At 52.8% G+C, this 12,365-nt stretch overlaps 1 protein-coding gene across 7 annotated transcripts in view; it reads left to right on the top strand.

The window, feature by feature from the left end:
- Positions 1–12,365, top strand: part of SH3PXD2A (SH3 and PX domains 2A) — a 241,687-nt gene that overhangs the window by 116,889 nt on the left and 112,433 nt on the right. For all 7 annotated transcript variants that reach the window (XR_007471233.1, XM_004265884.4, XM_033421090.2 and 4 more), the window contains one exon: positions 1,817–1,893. Coding sequence is in view for 6 of the 7 variants with exons in the window: in XM_004265884.4 (XP_004265932.1) it covers positions 1,817–1,893 (77 nt within the window). In the remaining variant the exon portion in view is untranslated. The remainder of the gene's footprint in view (positions 1–1,816; positions 1,894–12,365) is intronic.

The following is a 12,365-nucleotide window of genomic DNA, read 5'->3' as shown; positions in this document are numbered from 1 at the left end:
ACTGGATCAAGTCCTATCTGGTATATCTATATCTGTATCTGTGTCAATATCTATATCTGTATCTGTATCTATATATCTCATGAATATCAAACCCAGTCGAGAGGTTTGGCCAGCCTTGAGATGGGGGTCTGGGAGGGGCGACCTAGTTTGTCTCCCCATCTCTCTGCTTTCTTTTTTGTCCTCTGACGGGATGAGAAAGGGCAGGAGTGCTCTTTTGGGGAGTGGATAAGTCACATTTTCCTCCTTTGAAAGAAGCACAGGGAAGAGCCAGGTCTGGGGTCCACCACACCACTCCCCGATCGCGGTCCCTCCAAGCAAGTCCTCCAGGTCCTTGTGAGATACAGCTTAGCTGCTGGCGTCACTGGGTCTGGGCGGCCCCCAGCTCCTGACAGCTACCTGGCTCAGGTGGAAGGCCCAGAACCCCACCCCAGGGCCGCCTGTCATTTCGTCAGTCCAGAGCATGGGTGTCCTCCCACCATGTGTTTATTTCACACACCGTCCCCTTGGCTGCGCACACGTGCTCCTGTGGCCCGCAGGCAATAGAGCAATAGGCAACCGAAAAAGGGTAGGAGGCGAAGGGGCCAAGAATACCAAACCTGTGACATCTTCCCCCGAGGAAAGGTGGCTGTCTCCCATGTCTTTTTTGTTTTTGGCCTTGTTGGGTCTTCATTGCTATGCGCGGGCTTTCTCTAGTTGCGGCGAGCGGGGGCTACTCTTCGTTGCGGTGCACAGGCTTCTCATTGCGGTGCTTCTCTTGTTGCAGAGCACAGGCTCTAGGCCCGTGGGCTTCGGTAGTTGTGGCACGCAGGCTCAGTAGTTGTGGTGCATGGGCTTAACTGCTCCGTGGCATGTGGGGTCTTCCCGGACCAGGGCTCGAACCCATGTCCCCTGCATTGGCAGGTGCTTCTTAACCACTGCGCCACCAGGGAAGTCCCTCCCATGTCTTGATAAATCATGTTTTATCTCCTTTCAAAAGGAACATGTGGAAGAGCCCATTTCTCTTTGATGACACTGTCCAGTCTGTGCAGTGTCATCCCTCTGCCGGGGACACAGCCCCTCTACTAGGCTTGGGTGAGAAAGGGAGGAAGGAGAGTTTGACGGAGCATCTGGGAGAGGGAGGGAGGGAGATGCACGGACCAGCAAGTGCCTATTGGGCACCTGCTGTATGCAAAGCCTTGTGCTGAGTGCAGCGAGAGTTGCCAAGGGGAAGAAGCAGCTGCAGGAGGGGCCTCTGGTTCACACTGAGTGCAGCGGGATGAGAGACACAAATGCGCAACACGTCACACACAACTTGATGAGTTAGATGCTCCATGGTCTGGCTGGAACAGGACTGGTGACCAGTACCTGTGGTGACGGGGAAGTCAGGGATGGCCGTAGCAGCTGCTTCCAGGGCCCCCAGGTCCCCTTTCCATTCTCCTCTACCTGCCAAAGGCTGCTTACAGGAAAACTGGGGGCTTTGTTCTAGCCACGGGAGCGTACTCGGCCAGAAGCTCCCAAGAAGCAGTGCTCTCAGAAGCTCAGAAACAAGCAGGGAGTGGGTGATAAATACCCCAGCCTCCTCGCCCTTGGCTGGGATACCTCTGCAGTCTGTTCTACATGATCCCCCAAGTTCCTCAACAGAAATGAGCTGCTCCTAACCCCCCGGGGAGAGGTGACCACTCCTCTCTTGTTTCCTTGGCAACGGGCAGAGGTGGTGGTGTTTGGTGGCCAGCTAAGATGCTGAGAAGCCGAGGGAGAGGGAATGAGAGGATAGCGTCCCAGGTCCCTATGGCAGCTTTACCCAGAGTCACCCAGCTCACGAGCATCTCTCTTCCAGGCAAAATCCTCTTCCGGAGAAGCCACATCCGGGACGTAGCTGTGAAGCGGCTGAAGCCCATCGATGAGTACTGCCGGGTAAGAGTGTGTCTGGGGCAGGGGAGGGGGTGGCCCATCTGCCAGAGAGTCTATCCATCTGTGAAGGAAGGTTGTCTATACAAAACCCTCTGCTGTGGTCTAGCAGATGCATCCTGAGGCCTGGCATCTCCTGGCCAGAAGTGTGGGTGCCCCTCGGGGAGGGGTCACCCCGTCACTAGGCCGCCTCTGGGGCATGAGGACCGCCAGGGTCACAGCTGAAGCCTCTGTTCCTTTCATGATGGGTCCGTGTTTACAAAACACTCCTTTAAATCACTTCCACCAGCTTGGGAGCTCTGTGAAGGGGCCGCTGCTGAAGGGATTCTGTGTGTGGCATTTTGCTGGATACAGGAGAACTCTTCTTTGAATTCCCTTTGGGACATTTTTGGAATCAGTCCTGAGTTCAGTAGCATCCAAAATGCATATTTGTTTATTCACAGAAGTCTTGATAGATACAAATATTCGTGTATACATCTTTATAGATGCAAATGCTCACCACACACGCACACACACACGCGCACGCGCAGGCACGTGCACGTACATGCATTAGAACAGTCAATGCCGAAGAGCAGACTGGCAGCAACTGCAAGGTCATGAAGCAGAGCCTGTTTGTCTTTCCACTTTGTCTGGAGCCTGGGACCCCCTGGGGCCCCTGCAGTGAGGATGAGAGGCTCCCACTTTAGTGGTCTTGGCACATGGCCTCCAGATGGCCAGACCGCCTGGGTTTGAAACCCTGCTGGCTTTGTGAACTTGGGCAAGTTACTGAACTTCCCGGAGCCTCAGTTTCCACATCCGTACAACAGGAAGGAGAGTAGTACCTCCTCAGAGGGTGGTCATGAGGATGCAGTGACCTGACAGGCATAAGGCAGCAGCACATAGTGTCTGCACAGAGGAAACATTCAGTGGATGCTAGCTTTTTGTTATTATTATTACAAGGCGTAAACAATTTAATGTTACCGCTGGGCACCACTGGCTTTAATGGAGATGGAATTTCCTAGTTACGTGAAAACTACTGTGGAGTCTGACTCAAGAATCTTGAGGAGAAGCAAGTGGGGGATGTTTTGTTGTGAGTGCTGGTATTAGACTGAGAAGAGCTGGGGTCAAATCCCAGCACTCCACCAACTAGCTGTGTGACCTCGGCAAGTTGCTTTCCCTCTCTGAGCCCCAGTTTCCTGATCTGTAAAACGAGGGTAAAAATAACTGTCTCACAGGGTTCATGCAAGGGGTTGAGCAGGAGAATATATGTCACAGTGTCTGTAACTTCTGAAATGTTCTGTCCCTACATGGAGTTATTACCATAAGGTTCCTTTCTGAACAAATATTTTATAATTTGGAACCATTATGCCTGTCAATAAAATGTTTAAATAAGAACCAAGTTGCTCAATTTCGCAACTGGTGTTCCCAAGACTATGGGGAGACAAGCACTCCCAAATACTCTTCATTAACCCAAGTTTGAATTTCATGGCTATGCAGATCATACTCGGTCACGTTTTCTGCCTTAATGTAAAAGGATGCCCCGATGATGAATTTCCTGAAGGCAGAAGCTTCTCTTCTTCAGATCAATATTCATTTTTCTCTTTAAAAGGCATTTGCCATTTCTAGTTAAATTGATGGCTGCAGCCTGAGCTTTTATTTCTTTTTATTCCTTTCCCAAGCAGTTATTAAACAAATTGGCAGAGCTAATGGGGGAGGGGCAAAGGGCAGGGCGGAGCCTCTTGCAGCTGGGATTCATGGTTCACATCAGCCTTGACCTCCCTGAGCTGGTGGAGCCCAAGGCATCTGCAGTTGGACTGTGTGGAAATGCCGTCTTCTGGGTCGTCGGGAGCAGGAAACCGATAACATCTTATCTCCTGGGATCAGGCTTTGAACAGGACCCTTGATTCGGGATGAGGGCTCCGGAGCCCCAGTGGTGCTCCTGGTAGGCTGGGGAGCCATTTAAGTGGGGTCTGCAAGAGGAGGGGCCTCCTAACCTGATTAGCACAAATGAGAACTACTCAGAGACAGGCAACAAGGAGCAATGTCATGGGTTCACCAAGCAGCCAGACAGCTTGCAGGCAGTAATTTACTCTGAGAATGGCAGAGGGGGCAGGGCAGTACAGAAGTGACCTTTAATTCTGCTGAACTAGAAAGCTGGGATCTGTGGTCTAATTGTCTGAGACCTTGGAATAACCTTGGAATGGTCATTAGGGATAAGTTCAGCTGCAGTCCATGGTCACTGCCGCCCAGCATCGCACTTCACAGCCCTGCTGCCCACTAGTCCAGTCTGTACCACTCAGGATCCAACCTTTCACTCAGCATCACTGCCCCCCACAGCCAACTTCATGGTCAGGGCCACGTGCAGTCCACTCCATGGCCAGCCATACCTGTCCTCGGACTGCTTGGAACCTCTGGAGTTTTGTTTCCAGGACCCTGCCCATGCAGCTCTGCTTGGCTGGCCAGAGTCTTCCTTGGACCTGCTGGACAGGTATGGGCTCCGAGTCTGGGATTTGCTGGGGATTCAAATGCACCCAAAATTGTGAAACCGGCTTTGTGCACGGAGTAGCCAGCTCCTCTGCCGGGACTCAGATATAGAAAGTCTGACCGTGCGGCGGACCCTCCCAGACTTCAGGCTCCCTGCCCTCGCCGGCCAGCCAGTCCCGTCGCCTGATGGCAGCTTCACAGCCCAGATCTCAGTGTTAATTTTAAACACATACGGAGCAGATTGGATGAGCGTCACGGAAAGTTTACCAAGCGCCAGCCAGGTGATTGTTTTATGTGGCTCTTGAGGGCCAGTGTCTATCAAGAAGGGTTCCAAACGCTTTTCTGTAACTCCATAAATTAATTTAATGGTCAACATGGTTATGCGGTTAATATTTAATGGTTCTGTGGTCTCAACAATTTGAAGACTTTCATCTCACTAACGAGCGTGAGCTATACTTTAGGGGCTCGGACAAACAATCTACCCCATAAATGACTCCATCTACCCCATTCCTGCGTGTGAAATACATGTTTGCAGTGTTTGTCTATGGGATAAAATAAATATCCAGGGGTAGGGGGCAGTGCGAAAGAGCGTTTGAGAATAATCAGCGTACCCTCCGCCATGTGACAACGTTTATACAAGTCTCCATTTCCTGGTGGGTGCAGCTAGAATTTTTTTGTTACCCAAAAAGCCGAGCCGCTTCTATTATTCTGCTGTCCACGAGAGGCTTGCTTTCAGAATCAAAGGCTCTCTTTGCAGGTGGGATGAGAGGTTGGCTGGAGTTAGACTGGGGGAGGGACTCCAAGCCTAACAAGGATGTCAGCCCTGAAGGGGTAAGGATCTCCCCTCCCCACCCTCTGCACCTCCCAGACTCATTAATTTTTAGCCCCACTTCCCATATTTGAAAACTTTGGCTATTACTTCGTGGAGGTTCTTAGCCCCAGCCGCTCTCCCTCCCACCATGGGAGTTTTCCACCATAGCCCATCATTGTCTCTCACCTTAATAAAGAAAAAGGTTCATGTTGCAAGAAAAACAGACTCCTTTAAGAAGCACCAGGGGGGCTTCCCTGGTGGCGCAGTGGTTGAGAGTCCGCCTGCCGATGCAGGGGACGCGGATTCGTGCCCCGGTCCGGGAAGATCCCACATGCCGTGGAGCGGCTGGGCCCGTGAGCCATGGCCGCTGAGCCTGTGCGTCCAGAGCCTGTGCTCCGCAACGGGAGAGGCCACAACAGTGAGAGGCCCGCGTACCGCAAACAAACAGATATGGGGAGAGTGACTTTGTTCTTGTGCCCCTTATTCTAAGGCAGGCCTGGGCCAGATGTGTTGCTAATGGGGGAGACTGAGGCAGAGAGCCAAGACGGATGCGTTCAGGCCTCCTGAGTGGTCTGGTGCTCTGAGGAAACCCAGGTGGCACAATCTCTCCATCTCCTCTGGTCCAGACAGACCCAGGAAGAAAGCACTTCCAGGCTGGGATAAAGCTGATTGTGTCCATTTTCTACTTAAAGGCCTTCAGAGGAGCCTCATCGGCTCCACAAGAACCTCTGACCGGCTGAGCCGGGCCGTCTGTGGGGTTGTTCCACGGGCTGCTTCAGCCTCAGCTCCCGCCCTGCAGCCCCGTCTGCAGGAGTGCAGCCACCCCCAGCTAGCCAGACTCCCTTAGACTTCCACCCCTTGGCCTGTGCTAATCCCTTTCCTGGGGACGTATCTGGCTCCCACGATGCCCCTCCCAGAAGCCTTCCACCTCCCCGGAGGAAGCTGCCACCCCTGCTGTCCAGAATACTCCATGCACGCCTCCACGCTGCACACTTACCCTCCATAGGAGGGTAATTTCTGTGTGTTCATCTTCTCCAGACCAAGAGCTCCTGGAAGGCGCCATCTGTTATCTTTGTGTCTTCACCAACAAGCAGGAAGCCTGGTCCCACGCGGGAGGCCAGGCAGTATCTGACGACACGATGCAAAGATCGCACACAAGCAGAGGAAACCTCCAAGGAGGGTGACATGTCCCCAAGGCCCCAATTACTAGGCTCCCTTGTGAAATGCCTTAAACTGCAATTGCGAATTGAGCACTGTTTCCATTACAAAAGAATTCGCTTCTTAGATCCTTCAAAAAGAGAACTCGTGTGTTTGACATACTCTGATTTATAAAAGTTTGGTGAGCCCCCAGCTTCCTAGATGCTGATCTAAGAGGAATAGTCTGGAGCAGGTTAGAAGCAGCCCGGGGGGTGAGAGTGGAGGCCAAATGGGTAGGACTTCAGCCCCCTCAGCCCATTCACTACCCACCACATCCCCCTACCCCACCCAGAGTCGCTGGGCTTTTACTCTAAGATTCTCATTGATTAGAAACCAAAATGATGCTGCTAAAAATAGGACAATGTTTGATCCTGTGGAAAGAGCAGGACACCCCCAGTTGCTTTGACAAATGCAGAACTTTGCTTTTTGTCCTGGGATAGACATAACCCAGCATGGTGGGCTTCGTGGAGAGAGATCATTTCGAAGCAGAGGGTCTGAGCACAGTCTGCCTGGGGCCCCCTCCCATGCCACTGCTGTACTTGCAAAGACCAGGCTGGTGATAGATTGGACACTGAATTCACTGATAGTGGTGCTGTTTGCAGTCCTGGAGCCATTGACTGTTAGAGCTGGAAGAAACTTCAGAATGTCTCTGGCCTGGATTTGCCTAGCTGTGTTCCATGGGCTGTCAATAGGAATTGTTTGGAAAACCAGCTCCACAGTCAGAGACTTGTGGGTAATGCTGGAGGAAGTACAGAGTTGCAGATCAGACAGAGCATAGGCTCTGGACTCAGACACCTCATTCAAAATCTCGCCACTTATTAGCTGTATGGCCTTGAGAAATGATTTAACCTCCCTGTGCTTTTGTTTCTTCTTCTGTTAAACTGGAATCATAGTCATACTCATCTCTTAGAGTTAATGTGATGATTAAATGAGTCAAATTCCCAGGATGTCGTTATTATTAATAAGTACTGGCCTGAACACAGCTCTGTAGGTTTCTTGCCGGCAGGAATTCTCAGAGCCTTTGCTGTGCTAATGAACATGATGCCCACCAAGACCAAGATGGGGATCTACAAGGCACCGTTTCACATGTGCCCACAGAACTGATTTTATCTCATCAAACAGGTGTTCTATGAGATGCAGTTTGAGATTCTGAAGCTAGTCTATTTTATCCTAGAAGAAACAACAACCAGAGAGGTGAAGTGGCTGCCCAAGGTCATGGAGCAAGTATATAACGGCAGAATTGGACCTACCGTAGAACTGAAGTCTCCTGACTCCCATTCTTTCTAGTATACCTCACTGCTTTCACCCAAAGGATAATGATAATGAAGACAATAGTGTAACTAAATTTTACTGTTTACTCAGTGCCAGGCACTGTGCTAGGCTCCTCATATTCATGATCTCATTGAATCTCCTAAAAGATAGGCGCCATGTGAGATCTATCGTACTGAGCTCAGAGAGGGCAAGCAAGGCATTCAGCATCACACAGCCTGTTAACGGTAGACCTGGGACTCAAACTCCCATCTGCCTAGCCCTGACTTAACCACCCCATGGCATACATCCTGAATGTCCAGTGGCAGAGTTTTAGGCCTGAGCCGGCGGTGGTGGCCCTGAAGATGCCCATGTGTTGGTCACTACCTGCTCCTCCAAGAATAGCTAGGTTTGGGGGTTCCCCGGCTCTGCCTGCCATTGCCAGCCCAGGCCGTGGGGACTGACTGCTCAGCACCCGGCTCTCCTGCCAAATGATTTTGGCCAGAGCTGGATCTGGCGGCAGCGCTGATGGAAGCTGCCCTGAGCCAAGAGCCTCTTGTCAGCCTGAAATCAGGACGAGCCCTCAACGCGGCTCCCCTCGGGGCTCCCTGTTAAATAAAGATGCCGCAGCGGTTCGCCCAAAAGGCCTCTTTGTCTGAGGCCCTTCCAGCCCACGCGTCCTCTGCCCCCGGAATGCCGGTCTCTGTCGGCATGAAGAGCCCCTGTGTTCACTGCTGCTGCGGGCGGGGGGAGATGGCCAGCAGCTCTGCGCCTAAGTGGGAGGGCGCCTGCCCCGCTCCCCCCCCTCCCGGACCCCCGCCTCCTGCTGGTCAGGGAGGTCACCCTGGCAGCGACTCTGCACACAGCTTGGGCCCCTGGTAACACTTCCCTCCTGCCTCCTGCCCATCCCGGCCCATTAGTGCTCCCTCCTGGCACCCTCGTGCTTCCTGCCAGCAGCCCTTGCTGTCTGCACATGCCTGAGCTCCGCTTCTCTCTGTCTCTCTCTGTATGTCTCTCCCTCTCCCTCTCAGTCTCCCTGTCCCTCTCCGTCTCTCTGTATATCTGCCTGTTTCTCTCTTTGTCTCTATCTCTCTCTGCTTCTATCTCTCTGTCTCTGTCTCTCTCACTCCATCTCTCTCTCTCTCTCTCTTTCCATCTCTCTTTGTCTCTGCCTCTCTCCCTCCATCTGTGACCCTGTCTCTCTCTGTCTTTCTCTCCCTCCATCTCTTTGTCTCTGCCTCTCTCCCTCCATCTGTGACCCTGTCTCTCTCTGTCTTTCTCTCCCTCCATCTCTTTGTCTCTGCCTCTCTCCCTCCATCTGTGACCCTGTCTCTCTCTGTCTTTCTCTCCCTCCATCTCTTTGTCTCTGCCTCTCTCCCTCCATCTGTGACCCTGTCTCTCTCTGTCTTTCTCTCCCTCCATCTCTTTGTCTCTGCCTCTCTCCCTCCATCTGTGACCCTGTCTCTCTCTGTCTTTCTCTCCCTCCATCTCTTTGTCTCTGCCTCTCTCCCTCCATCTGTGACCCTGTCTCTCTCTGTCTTTCTCTCCCTCCATCTCTTTGTCTCTGCCTCTCTCCCTCCATCTGTGACCCTGTCTCTCTCTGTCTTTCTCTCCCTCCATCTCTTTGTCTCTGCCTCTCTCCCTCCATCTGTGACCCTGTCTCTCTCTGTCTTTCTCTCCCTCCATCTCTTTGTCTCTGCCTCTCTCCCTCCATCTGTGACCCTGTCTCTCTCTGTCTTTCTCTCCCTCCATCTCTTTGTCTCTGCCTCTCTCCCTCCATCTGTGACCCTGTCTCTCTCTGTCTTTCTCTCCCTCCATCTCTTTGTCTCTGCCTCTCTCCCTCCATCTGTGACCCTGTCTCTCTCTGTCTTTCTCTCCCTCCATCTCTTTGTCTCTGCCTCTCTCCCTCCATCTGTGACCCTGTCTCTCTCTGTCTTTCTCTCCCTCCATCTCTTTGTCTCTGCCTCTCTCCCTCCATCTGTGACCCTGTCTCTCTCTGTCTTTCTCTCCCTCCATCTCTTTGTCTCTGCCTCTCTCCCTCCATCTGTGACCCTGTCTCTCTCTGTCTTTCTCTCCCTCCATCTCTTTGTCTCTGCCTCTCTCCCTCCATCTGTGACCCTGTCTCTCTCTGTCTTTCTCTCCCTCCATCTCTTTGTCTCTGCCTCTCTCCCTCCATCTGTGACCCTGTCTCTCTCTGTCTTTCTCTCCCTCCATCTCTTTGTCTCTGCCTCTCTCCCTCCATCTGTGACCCTGTCTCTCTCTGTCTTTCTCTCCCTCCATCTCTTTGTCTCTGCCTCTCTCCCTCCATCTGTGACCCTGTCTCTCTCTGTCTTTCTCTCCCTCCATCTCTTTGTCTCTGCCTCTCTCCCTCCATCTGTGACCCTGTCTCTCTCTGTCTTTCTCTCCCTCCATCTCTTTGTCTCTGCCTCTCTCCCTCCATCTGTGACCCTGTCTCTCTCTGTCTTTCTCTCCCTCCATCTCTTTGTCTCTGCCTCTCTCCCTCCATCTGTGACCCTGTCTCTCTCTGTCTTTCTCTCCCTCCATCTCTTTGTCTCTGCCTCTCTCCCTCCATCTGTGACCCTGTCTCTCTCTGTCTTTCTCTCCCTCCATCTCTTTGTCTCTGTCTCTCTCTTTCTCTCTTCTTCCTCACTTTTTCTTTCCTTCTGCCCTTCTCTCCTGGGGGAGAAAACAGCACATACCATGTGCGTTAAATGAAAACTTGAACACTCTGGGGGTAAGTTCCACCCAGCCTGCGTCGAGCACAGGGCTTCACTCTGCCACTTTAGTCGTGGCTTCGCCCCCCAGCGTCCCCACCATAAATGGGAGCAATGATGGGTACGTCCAGAACAAAATTGGACGGCACATCATCAGATGTGCACTTGTGAGGGCAGGGGCTGTGTCTGGCTCATGCCTGTACCACCAGGGCACACACTGAAAGCTCCATGCTTGTTGGATGGTTGGAGAGTCCAGGAGCCAAAGATAGTGCCTGACACGTGGTATTTGCTCATTGAATGTTAATTTCCTTTCTTTTTTTTAATCTCTCTCCTGGTCATGGGGATGGGATCTGTTGGAGACCCTTGGAAAGCCACAGGCTCTGGAAGGAACAGCAGGGAGTTACACAGTGTGTCTTACCTGCTAAGATCAGGTCTTGTCCCATCTTGCCCAGGTGTGGGTTTGGCTTCGGGAAGGGCCGTCGTGCTCAATGCCACACTTAACTTGTTACCTGAGCAACTCAGAGAAACAAGTGATCACTGCCCCCTTCCTCAACACTGTACTTCTGTCAATGCAACCCACGACCACATGTGCTTTTTTTGCCCCATTATCATGTCCCACCACTACTGGACAGGGGTTCTGCACACCAAACGCTTATTCATTCATTCATTTTTAACAAATACTTACTGAGTGCCAGGCACTCTTCTAGGATCTGGGGGCATAACAGTCAACAGAACAGACTAAAGTCTCTGCCCGCATGGAGCTTACCTTCTAGCAGCGTCTTTCCCACCTGTGTGCAGGCCACGTGGCCTCCCTGACCCCTCTGTCTCCTCAGTAACACGGGGATGAGATCTGCCCTCACAAGGACCATCGTGAGGCTCCCGGTGGCCACACTCATGGAGGCCCAGCATGGTTGGCACAGGGGAGCTGCCAGGCTGGGTCACTGCACCTGAAGCAGCCCTGGTGCAGGGGGCCTGGAGAGGCACAGGCTCGAGACGGGCTCCCGTCTGACCACCGCCCCGGAGCCTCCTTATCAGCAGTTCCTCCTCACACTTCCGTAGCCCAGGGTTTGCCTCTTCCTTCTCCTGGCTCTAGCCCAGCGTTCCCTTGGCCCCGTTCCCCAGCCCTGCTTTGACGGTGACCTCCCCTGCCTGTCTGTACTAAAGGATCAACCCTCTCCCCACCGCTCCACGCTGCACTGAGCCGAGACAGCGGTCCAGGTGCCCAGGCTGCAAGGTGTGGAGTCCGTGCTGGTGCACAGCGGGAAACTGATCACCTCTGACCCTCATCCCTCCCTTTCCAGCGGCGCAGTCTTACCCCTCCTGGATGCAAGCTCACAGCTGGCCCTCACCCCTGACTGCACAGTTAGCCTCCTCAGGACGCTCACCTCCTCCCGCCTGTCTGAATCCTGCACACCCCTCTGGCCGAGCTCCTGCCCACTCTTCTAAGAAGCCTTTCCACACCCTTCAGCTTATTCTGCTCCTCCAGGCTCAGCTCAGCTTGGCCTAAGCAAGGCCCTGCTAGCCCAGGCCACACCAACCTCATTCAGCTCCTAGGACCACCATGCTTGGTCCGGCCCCCGCCCTCACCTTGACCAGTTTATTCTTACCCACCCTCAGGACTCAGCTTCAAAGAGACTTTCCTAAAACCGCCTCCTTTCCCAGTCTTCCCAGGTCCTATCAGACTCTGCCATAGAACCCTGCTGTCCTTGATGGAATCATCAGCTTGTCATTAAATAACCGGGCAGTGGGTATTTAGGGACCGTGGACATCTGGTGCAGCTGGAGTGTGGCTGGTGGGAGATGAGGCCGGGAGGAAAAGACCTTGGATTGTCAGGCTAGGGATCTTGGACTTATTCCGTGGGCAAGAGAGAATTCTTTCAGGGTTCATGCAGAATAATTCGTTCTTGAGGGCCCTGAGACCTAGGGTTTAATGGCCTCCCCCTTTTTTTTCACTTGTTTGGCTGGTGGTTTAGTTGGTTAACTGGCTAGTTAGATGGTTGGTTGAATTGTTGGCTGGATGGCTGAAAAGTTGATTGGTTGACTGAT

The sequence above is a fragment of the Orcinus orca genome, chromosome 14 (assembly GCF_937001465.1).
Source record: "Orcinus orca chromosome 14, mOrcOrc1.1, whole genome shotgun sequence".
Taxonomy (NCBI): Eukaryota; Metazoa; Chordata; class Mammalia; order Artiodactyla; family Delphinidae; genus Orcinus; species Orcinus orca.
The sequence above is the reverse complement of the archived record's forward strand: the minus strand, read 5'-3'. Positions and strand labels throughout refer to the sequence as shown.